A 12,500-nucleotide genomic window follows, 5' to 3' on the forward strand; every position below is an offset into this window, starting at 1 on the left:
GCCGCAGGAGGAAGCCACAACCTCCATATTAATGAACAATTGGTTAACTGAGGATGATGTTCATAGGCGGCTTGAAAAAATTAAAGTAAATAAGGCACCTGGCCCCGATGGCATACATCCAAGAGTTCTCAAGGAGTTAAGCTCAGTAAAAGCCAAACCATTATATTTAATATTCAAGGACTCCATTTCCACAGGCTCAGTACCACAAGATTGGCGTAAAGCAGATGTGGTGCCTATATTTAAAAAGGGAGCTAGATCACAACCGGGAAATTACAGACCTGTAAGCCTGACTTCAATAGTAGGGAAACTACTTGAAGGGTTAATACGGGATAATATTCAGGAATACCTAATGGAAAACAAAATTATTAGTAATAGTCAGCATGGATTTATGAAGGATAGATCTTGCCAAACTAACCTTATTTGTTTCTTTGAGGAGGTAAGTAGGAATTTAGACCAGGGTAATGCAGTTGATGCGGTCTACTTAGATTTTGCAAAGGCTTTTGATACGGTTCCACACGAGGTTGGTGTACACAATAAAGCAAATTGTACTCAGTACAAATATATGCACCTGGATAGAAATTTGGTTGAAGGACAGACAACAGAGGGTTGTCATAAATGGAACTATTTCAGGTGGGGCTAAAGTCGTGAGTGGAGTACCTCAGGGATCGGTACTGGTGACCCCTGCTTTTTAACTTGTTTAGTAATGACCTTGAGGTTGGCATCGAGCGCAAAGTGTCCATCTTTGGTGATGATACTAAATTGTGTAAGGTAGTAGAATCAGAGCAGGATGTAATTTCTCTCCAGAAGGACTTGGAGAGACTGGAAACTTGGGCAGGTAAATGGCAGATCATGTTAAATACAGATAAATGTAAGGTTATGCATTTGGGAAGCAAGAATAAACAGGCGGCTTACAAATTAAATGGGGATAAATATGGGGAATTCTTGATGGAGAAGGATTTAGGAGTGCTTGTAGACAGCAGGCTTAGCAATAGTGCCCAAAGTCATGCAGTAGCTAGAAAGGCAAACGAGATCTTTCTTGCATTTGTCGGGTGATGGAAGGGAAGTAAACAATTATGCCCCTTTACAAAGCATTAGTACGACCACACCTTGAATATGGAGTAACAATGTTGGTCACCACTCCTTAGTAAAGACATTATGGCACTAGAGAGTGCAGAGAAGAGCCACCAAATTAATAAAGGGGATAGACAATCTAACTTATGAGGAGAGGCTAGCTAAATTTGATCTACAGTATTTACATTTAGAAAAGAGGCGTCTAAGAGGGGATATGATAACTATAAACAAATATATTCGGGGACAGTACAAGGAGCTTTCAAAATAACTATTTATCCCAAGGACAGTACACAGTACATAGGACTCTGTGTCATCCCTTGAGGTTGGAGGAAAGGCGATTTTCACCAGCAACAAAGGAAAGGGGTTCTTTACAGTAAGGGCAGTTAAAAATGTGGAATTCATTACTCATGGAGACTGTGAAACATGGGAAGGATGTTGATCCAGGAAGTAATCCAATTGCCAATTCTTGGAGTCTGGAAATAATTAATTTTTTCCCTTATGAGATATTATTGGATGGTATGACACTGGGGTTTTTTTGTTTGCCTTCCACTGGATCAATAAGCAAGTATAGATATAGGATAAGTATCTGTTGTCTAAATTTAGCATAAGTTGAGCTTGATGGACGTATGTCTATTTTCAACCTCATCTACTATATAATTAAAGTATGTAACTATTATCAACTTGTATATTTTTTTTTCAGCTCTTCCTTTATAAAATAGATATTACTTTGAGACCGCACTAACTGTCCTAATTTTAGGTTTGTAAATTGTGCGAGAAACGAGGAAGAACAGAATCTTGTGGACCACAGGAAAATCTACTACAGAACCTGCACAGACCTCCCCCCACACACAGCTCCTGGTCTGGTATGGAGATGAATATGGGAAAGAGCTTGGTATCAAGTGGGGTACGTTATGGAAAAGTAACACGCCAGCACTAGGTAATCAGGAATGTGTGTGTTTTATGATTTTTACATCTCTATTGTCTTATTACTGATGTTAAATTGTAAATATTGATAGATCTGCATACACCATTACAGGTCAACTAGAACTTAATTTCACTAAACCTGACTTGAGTCAAAGGGCTGGATATATCAAGCTGCGGTAACCAAAAATGCCATATTACCGCCCATAAAAAAAAAGTACCTTATTATCGTGCAATGAATCAGCGTTGCAGCGCCAAAAATAAAGCACTTTTTATCAGACCCGTTAAAAGCATCAAATCCGATACAAAACAGGCATAATATCACATTTTCAAGTATAAAATGCCATACGTCAAGTTCCGATATTTATTGGAACAGGGTGAACAGCAGAAATACCGTAAATATTTTATCACCAGCTCCAGCCCTGTCTTTCCTATGTATATAATGGCCAATATACTGCCCATTATATACATAGGCAAGATAAGCTAAACCAACATGGAATAGATGATAAAATAGTTATTAAAGTACATATTAACCCCTTAATATTCCATGGGCCAACTAGTCATCGGTTTTTCCATAACTAGCTGACCACAAAGCGGATAATTTAAACATTACACTACCTACCCCCCTTTGCCACCTTAGTGACTATCAAAGCATGGTTAGTTCTTGGTTTGTCCCGCAGGCATAAACAAAACAATACGGCTCAGATACATCAAATTCTGTTAAAGTGGAGTTAATATCGCACCCGGGGAAATAATAAACTAACGGGTGTTATTACTGCAATTTTAGGCTGGAAAGCACCTTAGTAAAGTGACGAGCTCACAAGACAGTGTGCTCAAAAGAAAAAATTCACTTAAACGCACACCAATCAAATATAACTTTTATTAACATTACTTAAAACATATATTACCGATTTGTGAGTGTAACAGCAATTAAAATAAGTATGTGAGACGAACTACCTGTATCCCTTACTAAATAAATAAACCACAGTAAACTACTTGTCAGGTGGTAGGGGATATTAGGCAGATGCAGCACTGTTGGAAATATCCAACAGAGACCAGAAACATTAATCTAAAATGCACCAATAAATATCATTCATCAAGAAACCACATTAGGATGATTCATTAGTAGATCTAGTAGGGTGCATTTAAAAATAACCAATAGATAGATGTATCCTCTATACCCATCCAGGGAGAGGTATAGACTAGGAGCAAGGCACTGCCTTAAAGATACTGATGTATAGTGTTATAAGCTATATGTGTGGGGTGACCATAACTGGCAGCCGCCCCACAACACTAGTTATGAAGTTATTAGTATATGACACAGCACCAAGTATACCCTAAATTCAGCTGGATGTGAGGTCACTGTCGGAGTATCTTATACAGGCATACCCCGGTTTAAGGACACTCGCTTTAAGTACACTCGCAAGTAAGGACATATCGCCCAATAGGCAAACGGCAGCTCACGCATGCGCCTGTCAGCACGTCCTGAACATCAATGCAGGTTCCCTACCTGTACCTAAGCTGTACTCACGCGGGGAGACTATAGAGCCCGTTACAAATGTGTTATTTACATCACTTATGCACGTATATGGCGATTGCAGTACAGTACATGCATCGATAAGTGGGAAACGGTAGTGCTTCACTTTAAGTACATTTTCGCTTTACATACATGCTCCGGTCCCATTGCGTACGCTAATGCGGGGTATGCCTGTATAGCTATATAAAGTTTATCACCCACAGAGCCCATTATAAGGTAGTGCCAAGTAATAAACTCCAAGATATGTTGTAATATAATATAAAAAATAATGGTTAAATAAATAGTCTGGTCAGCTGCACTAGCGTCTAACTAAACGAAAACAGCTCCATGTTGGAGACTGGTGACATCACTACTGAGTTTATTACTTGGCACTATATTAACACATCAGTATCTTTAAGGCATTTTAGAGTCATGTTTCTGGTCTCTGCTGGTTATTTCCAACAGTGCTGCATCTGCCTAATATCCCCTACCACCTGACAAGTAGTTTACTGTGTTTATTTATTTAGTAAGGGACACAGGTAGTTCGTCTCGCATACTTATTTTAATTGCTGTTACACTCACAATCGGTAATATATGTTTTAAGTCATGTTAATAAAAGTTCTATTTTATATTTGATTGGTGTGCATTTAAGTTAATTATTTCATTTGAGCACACTGTCTTGTGAGCTCATCACTTTACTGATTCACTTTCAGTTCACAGTTTGCACCCATCCAATAATTATCGCCAACTTTTTCTAGTTAATTAGTATGGTTTATAGTTGATCACTCCCTATCCCACCCCCTTTTTTGTTTGGAAAGCACCTTAGTAGCACCACATTCTAGAAGATAGACAGTGACATATATATATACAGGCATACCCCGGTTTAAGGACACTCACGAGTAAGTACATCTCGCTCAATAGGCAAACGGCAGCTCACGCAAGTGCTGTGCGCAACGGTGAGACTATATAGCCTGTTACACATGCGTTATTTACATCAGTTATGCACGTTTATGACGATTGCAGTACAGTAAATGCATCGATAAGTGGGGGAAAAGGGAGTGCTTCACTTTAAGTACATTTTCGCTTTACATACGTGTGTGTGTGTTTTCTCCAATCTTAATATATAAAATCGAAAGGTTAGTGCTAGCTGCGGTGAATCTGATTGGTCCTCAGCCTCTGGCCAATCAGATTGGTGGCTCTGACGTCACCCAACTACCACTCTCTTCCCCCTCGGCCACACACACACACACTCACACACACACTCACACTCTCTCTGTCCTTTCCATCACACTCACCCTCACATGCGCCGCCCTGCACCGGCTCACAGACAGAGGGGAAGCGCGGCGCGGCCCGCCAACGCTCACTTCACTCCCTCCTCGGCGCTCACTTCCCTCCCCGGCGGGGGGGACAGGCAGTGGGCAGGCAGCCTTCCTCCTGCAGCTGCCTCGCGGCGCCGAGTGGGGCTAAGATGGCGGGCCCGGAAGGACCCCCTTCCTCCTGCAGCTGCCTCGCGGCTCGAGTGGCTAAGATGGCGGCGCCCGGAAGGTATTCAGTCAGGAGAGAGAGGGAGTCAGGAGAGGGGGGGAGAGAGGGAGTCAGGAGAGGGGGGGGAGAGAGGGAGTCAGGAGAGGGGGGGAGAGAGGGAGTCAGGAGAGGGGGGGAGAGAGGGAGTCAGGAGAGGGGGGGAGAGAGGGAGTCAGGAGAGGGGGGGGGAGAGGGAGTCAGGAGAGGGGGGAGAGAGGGAGTCAGGAGAGGGGGGGAGAGAGGGAGTCAGGAGAGGGGGGGAGAGGGAGTCAGGAGAGGGGGGGGAGAGGGAGTCAGGAGAGGGGGGGAGAGAGGGAGTCAGGAGAGGGGGGGGAGAGAGGGAGTCAGGAGAGGGGGGGAGAGAGGGAGTCAGGAGAGGGGGGGAGAGAGGGAGTCAGGAGAGGGGGGGAGAGAGGGAGTCAGGAGAGGGGGGGGAGAGAGGGAGTCAGGAGAGGGGGGGGAGAGAGGGAGTCAGGAGAGGGGGGGGAGAGAGGGGAGTCAGGAGAGGGGGGGGAGAGAGGGAGTCAGGAGAGGGGGGGAGAGAGGGAGTCAGGAGAGGGGGGGAGAGAGAGTCAGGAGAGGGGGGGAGAGAGAGTCAGGAGAGGGGGGAGAGAGAGTCAGGAGAGGGGGGAGAGAGAGTCAGGAGAGGGGGGGGAGAGAGAGTCAGGAGAGGGGGGGAGAGGGGAGTCAGGAGAGGGGGGGAGAGAGGGAGTCAGGAGAGGGGGGGAGAGAGGGAGTCAGGAGAGGGGGGGAGAGAGGGAGTCAGGAGAGGGGGGGGAGAGAGGGAGTCAGGAGAGGGGGGGAGAGAGGGGGGGGGGGAGAGGGAGTCAGGAGAGGGGGGGGGGGAGAGGGAGTCAGGAGAGGGGGGGGAGAGAGGGAGTCGGGAGAGGGGGGAGAGGGAGTCGGGGGAGAGAGGGAGTCGGGGGAGAGAGGGAGAGGGGGGGGCAGAGGGAGTCAGGAGAGAGGGGGGCAGAGGGAGTCAGGAGAGAGGGGGGGCAGAGGGAGTCAGGAGAGAGGGGGGGCAGAGGGAGTCAGGAAAGAGGGGGGGGGCAGAGGGAGACAGGAGAGAGGGGGGGGCAGAGGGAGTCAGGAGAGAGGGGGGGGGGCAGAGGGAGTCAGGAGAGAGGGGGGGGGCAGAGGGAGTCAGGAGAGAGGGGGGGGGGCAGAGGGAGTCAGGAGAGAGGGGGGGGCAGAGGGAGTCAGGAGAGAGGGGGGGGCAGAGGGAGTCAGGAGAGAGGGGGGGCGCAGAGGGAGTCAGGAGAGAGGGGGGGGCAGAGGGAGTCAGGAGAGAGGGGGGCAGAGGGAGTCAGGAAAGAGGGGGGGCAGAGGGAGTCAGGAGAGATGGGGGGGGGGGCAGAGGGAGTCAGGAGAGAAGGGGGGGAAGCCAGAACAGCTGTGAAGAGGGGGGGAAGGGAGTGGAGAGGGAGGATGGGGGAGCCAGAACATTACATCACGGGCAACGCCGGGTATATCAGCTAGTAAAGAATATCACTTGTGAGCACATGAGGTTTTCTGTCGCATTTTTCACCCGACCATAACTTAAAATGTATGGTAAACCTACCCAGCCTAGAAATATTTCTAAGCAAGTATAGACCAACCTCACACTGATGATACCCATCAAGATTGAAACATGTCTGTGAATGGTTTGTACTTGCTTTGCTAGTCCCATGCTGTGCTTAAAAGCTGTGTGAACGGCAATGCATCAAGCTTAAATGGGCTCCATGTGAATGGATATTCTTTGCAAAAGGTGACACATTGTGTGCTCATTTGCATGTCATTATCCAGAATCCCTTGCTGCAGTGGGAGCACTGTATGCGAGGTGATAATGGTTGAAAGGCAAGGTTGCAGACCTGTCTGAGACATGCGAGTGTGCTCAAAAGTGATATTCTTTATTATCTCTCTCTCTCTCTCTCTCTCACACACACACACACACACACACACACACACACACACACACACACACACACACACACACACACACACACACACACACACACACACACACACACACACACACACACACACACACACACTGTGAAAATCCAAAATGGATTTTATTAGCAACAAAACAATATTAAAATATACCTAAACACATACAAAATGAACACTGCTGATCCAAGACATACACAATATACATGTAAAGACCCCAAAAAATGTACCTTCCCGCAGCAGCTCCCTCCTGGAGACCGGGCCCGTGGAGGGAGAGGGGTGGAGTAGCGGGTCCCTCCACTCAAACCACGCCCCCCTCCCGCTACGGCTCCCTACAGACCGCACATCGAGGTCTGTGCCTGTCAGCGCGCCACCTGTCTGCAGTGCGGGCGCGCTGACTGAGGGTGTGGGGCCCTAGCCTAATGCTGCACATGTTGTGCTAAACCCTTAATTTTTACAATGTACATCCACAGTTTACTTTTATCCTGAACTTTTGGTGATATCCCAACTTACCTCTTCTGCATGACGTTTTGTAAGACAGTTTGTGTAACAGTGACTTTTTTGTCTCGTCTAGTACAAAGCCAAGCACCAATAATCCCCCCATGCCAGCACTGCAAGGTTGCTTTTGGCAGCCAGGATTACCTCCTCAAACATCTGAAGTTCAAACACCCAAATGAGTATATGGAAAAGATGAGGACAGAACAATCTTGCAACATTCCATTAAATATGACAGAAAATGCATCTTTCAACCCGTCAAGGCAATTAATAAACAATGCAACAGCTTCTCATCCCAAAAGATATATATTAGCAGCTGCCACAGGAAAAGATCTTGGAGAAAGTGGGATGAGTCTGACTTGGTTATCAGACCAGAACCTACAGAAGAGGAGACACACAGGGGAGAGACCACATGTATGTGGGGAATGTGGGAAGGGATTTAGTTGGTTATCCAACCTGAACACACACATGAGGACACACACAGGGGAGAGACCGTATGTATGTGGGGAATGTGGGAAGGGATTTAGTCAGTTATCCAGCCTGAACACACACATGAGGATACACACAGGGGAGAGACCGTATGTATGTGGGGAATGTGGGAAGGGATTTAGTCATTTTTGCAGCCTGAACAGACACGAGAGGACACACACAGGGGAGAGACCGCATGTATGTGGGGAATGTGGGAAGGGATTTAGTCGGTTATCCCACCTGAACACACACGAGAGGACACACACAGGGGAGAGACTGCATGTATGTGGGGAATGTGGGAAGGGATTTAGTCAATTATCCATCCTGAACACACACGAGAGGACACACACAGGGGAGAGACCGCATGTGTGTGGGGAATGTGGGAAGGGATTTAGTCATTTATCCAGCCTGAACACACACCAGATGACACACACAGGGGAGAGACCGCATGTATGTGGGGAATGTGGGAAGGGATTTAGTCGGTTATCTAAACTGAACATACACATGAGGTCACACACAGGGGAGAGACCGTATGTATGTGGGGAATGTGGGAAGGGATTTGGTGACTTATACAGCCTGAACAAACACCAGATGACACACACTGGGGAGAGACCGCATGTATGTGGGGAATGTGGGAAGGGATTTAGTGACTTATTCGGCCTGAACAGACACCAGATGACACACACTGGGGAGAAACCGCATATATGTGGGGAATGTGGGAAGGGATTTAGTCGGTTATCCAGCCTTAACATACACGAGAGGACACACACAGGGGAGAGATCGCATGTATGTGGGGAATGTGGGAAGGGATTTAGTCAGTTATCCAGCCTGAACACGCACGAGAGGACACACACAGGGGAGAGACCGCATGTATGTGGGGAATGTGAGAAGGGATTTATTGACTTATCCAGCCTGAATACACACAAGAGGAGACACACCGGGGAGAGACCGCATGTATGTGGGGAATGTGGGAAGGGATTTTGTGAGATATCCAGCCTGAACAGACACAGGAGGACACACACAGGGGAGAGACCGCATGTATGTGGGGAAATGTAAGAAGGGATTTAGTGACTTATCCAGCCTGACCAGACACAAGAGGAGACATACCGGGGAGAGACCACATGTATGTGGGGAAATGTAAGAAGGGATTTAGTGACTTATCCAGCCTGACCAGACACAAGAGGAGACATACCGGGGAGAGACCGCATGTATGTGGGTAATGTGGGAAGGGATTTAGTCCGTTTTACCACCTGAACATACACAAGAGGACACACTGGGAGAGACCGCATGTATGTGGGAAGGGTTTTAGGGCCTCATGCAGTAAGCGCCGAAAAGCCGTTTTTTCGCAATTTTTTCTCAAAAAAGGCCTCTCCGATTTAATAAGTGCCAAAAAGGCCAAAAATCAACTTTTTTTTTTGCCGAATTTTTTTTTATCGGCAGCCGTGTGCCGATAAGCCACTTTTCGCCACTCATTGGCACTTTTTGAAACCGGCTCAATTCTAGTAGCCCCGATCAGCTTTTCGCAGCTGATCGCCACTCTAGAATTGAGATTTTCACGCCAATCCTGCCCGCCAACTAAAGTTGGCAAGTTGCAGGGGAGAAGTATCGGCAAGGGCGGAGAGACGGCACTTAGAAAAAATCAGGCCTTTTTCCTGCATGGGATTGATGCCGGGGGTCTCCGGAGCTGATACCCATTAATACCAGCACAAGAGACCCCCGGCATGCATCCGATGCAGGAAAAATGCTTTTACAACCCACTTCATTACTTTAGCGGCTAACCGCTAAGTTAATGAAGTGGTTAACCACCTGTGCCAGGCTTATTGTGGGTAGCGGGGGTGGTTGAAGGGGGTATTTGGCCCTTGGTGGGTGTTTAGGCCTTGCTGGAGGGTTGTGGGTGGACTTAGCCCCTTCATTACCTTAGCGGTTAATACTACTATGGTAATGAAGGGGTTAACCCCTCCCGCTACCCACCTGCATTGCCTAAACACCCACTGTTGAGGCTAAAACCCCCTTCACTCACCCTCGCTACATACTACTTTCACAATAAATAATTAAATTATAATATATTATATATTACACCACTAACATACAGTACATATACATAATTTTGGGGATGCACAGCATTGATACTATAGGCCGGCGGTGGCCCTCGGGTGTTCCCCGCAGGTGCCCGGGAGTCCCCGCTTGCTTGCAGTACCAATTCTGTGCCCCCAAAAAATAATTAAAAAACACATCAATATTTTTACATAAATACACCCCCCATCCCCACGCTCCCTAACACATACAGTATAGTAATGGGTAAAATTACTATTATCTATAATTGGATAATAGTGCATTTGCCCATTTAAAATACATTCATCACAATAAATACATATTGCACTCACCCTTGTCCGGCTGCCACGATGAAGGCCATCCTCATCTTCATCACCGTCCATGTCCCCCTCCAATGCTGCAAAACATACACAAGAATAAAAAGAGCCAATGTAATATCCCCTAACCCCTTAATCACAGTAGCGGTTATTAACCGCTATAGTAAATAAGGGGTTAACCCACCCACCACTCACCGGGAGGCCTAAACACCCTCATCCACTACCCACTCGGGATGCCTACCCAACCTGGCTTGGGGACAATACCCCCTTCCCCCACCCCCCTTTGATTTCTAGTTGAAGGACCCCCTGCTTTCCGAGTTACATGCCCCGATAGCTGCTACGGTAAGAAATTATTCTTTATTGATGTGTGTTTTATTCCTAGTGTACATGTGCAGGGGGTCTCTGGAGCTGAACCGCTTTGGTTTTAGGTCCGGGAACCCCCTACTTCCTGAGATACAGGCCCCGGTATCTCCTGTACTTTGTTTACATCCCGCGGTCACGTGATCGGGACATTTAAATGCAGAGGGATACTGGCACCAAAAAAGGGGCCTGTATCTCGGGAAGCAGGGGGTCCCCGGACCTGAAACCAACACGGTTCAGCTCCGGAGACCACCTTCTCATCTACACTATGAATAAAACATTTTATTAAAAAGGTGTTTTTTTGCTTAGATTTGCGCATACAGAGTGGCGGATCTCTGTCTGCTGCAGGCGGATCTCGACAGGGTAGCCTAATCGGCAGGCAGACTGCCTCGCCACCGGCAACTCGGCATGTTTTTAAAAGTTGCTCTCGCAGTGATTCGCCAGGGATTGGGCCATTCCTGCATACTGCGAGGCCAACGCGCCAAAAACATGCCAAGTTTCAACCCCTTGCCGAGAGTGCTTTTTCGATGCTTACTGCATGAGGCCCTTAGTCGGTTATCCAGCCTGAACACACACGAGGACACACACAGGGGAGAGACCTATCTCTAAAGCCAGGCATGTTTAGGGATAACCAGTGACTACGACGCTCACATATAAGTGCACACGTCTATCTGTGTTATGCTAAATCACAATGAAAAGTGACTTTACTTTATGGTGTATAAAACCAGTATTTTAAAGGGATAAAAAGTTATAACGTTTTAAATGCAGGTTATTTGTATCATTCTTATTGTAGTTTTATTTAAATGTTGTTCTTAATACTGTTTTATATTTCCATGCTGTTGGTTCTAATAAAATGTGCGTTCCTCATTATGCTGAAGCGGTCAGTAGTCTCACTCAGCTGAGAATCGGAATAGTGTCCGGCCTGCTGCCTGTGAGCCCGCTCCCCCCCCTCTTCCCAACTTTGGAAGTGTGTGTAAGTTGCCACTTGTCTGAGGAGCTTGCAATCTGCAAGGTCCTCACTATATTACAGAACACTGCGATATAGGCTCAATCAGTATCCCACCAGCTGCCACCAGTTTTAAACACTTGTGACGGGAGACGCGCTTAATAACACATTTATATTTCGTGGGTCCTGATTGAGCAGAACAGGTTGAGCAAAATAAACTGAGATTTATTACCTTGATAGGCAAACACACGACAACTGCAGAATAAACGTAATAATTACACTCACGGGTAGAGAAACAGAGGATAATGTCCAGAAATGTGCAAAGATTGTCCTTTAAAATGTAGTCCATTTGCAAATTGCCAAATAAATAGCCAGTCCAATCCTTCTGTGAATGGGCAAAGTCTTTTCTGGTTCTCTGGGATTGGTCTGGATCCCCAGGGCTAACGAAATCCTGAATCAGGGCAAGTTTCCTTGTTGCAATGTTTTTTAACCCCTTGCGTTCTGGAATCGTAGCCGCTGTATTCAGGCCTTATCCGCTTGAAGAAATCAGGTAACAGCAACAGCAACAACACAGGAATAATAGCAGGAACAACACAGGAATGAGGGGTACAGGCCTTTTTAAGGACAAGGGCCTGTGAAGTGTTACATTAGCCTCATCCCATTGGCAAGGAATTATCTTCCTCCTATCAGAACCTGCCATGTCACAGGGGCCAATCTTACAGCCAGCCCAGGTAACTCTGAGCATGCTCAGTGAGCAGCTTGGTAGCACTGCTAAGTAAAAAGGGGCCACTCATTTCTGGGGACGCAATGTCTGGAGTCTGGTCCCAAGGTGTGAAATATCCAGGCTGAGTAACAGGACCTGCTACTCAGAAACATCCTGATTAAGTGACACTTTAAGAAT

The 12,500-nt window shown here is 46.8% G+C and overlaps 1 protein-coding gene across 1 annotated transcript in view; it reads left to right on the forward strand.

Annotated features, from left to right (window-relative positions):
- The window catches only part of LOC142483220 (uncharacterized), a 96,715-nt gene that overhangs the window by 52,802 nt on the left and 31,413 nt on the right, over nucleotides 1-12,500 (forward strand). Inside the window, exons 2-3 of the mRNA XM_075583281.1 lie at nucleotides 1,829-2,008; nucleotides 7,536-8,977. Coding sequence (XP_075439396.1) covers nucleotides 7,643-8,977 — 1,335 coding nt within the window. The 5' untranslated portion in view covers nucleotides 1,829-2,008; nucleotides 7,536-7,642. The remainder of the gene's footprint in view (nucleotides 1-1,828; nucleotides 2,009-7,535; nucleotides 8,978-12,500) is intronic.

Source organism: Ascaphus truei, unplaced genomic scaffold, assembly GCF_040206685.1.
Source record: "Ascaphus truei isolate aAscTru1 unplaced genomic scaffold, aAscTru1.hap1 HAP1_SCAFFOLD_309, whole genome shotgun sequence".
Taxonomy (NCBI): Eukaryota; Metazoa; Chordata; class Amphibia; order Anura; family Ascaphidae; genus Ascaphus; species Ascaphus truei.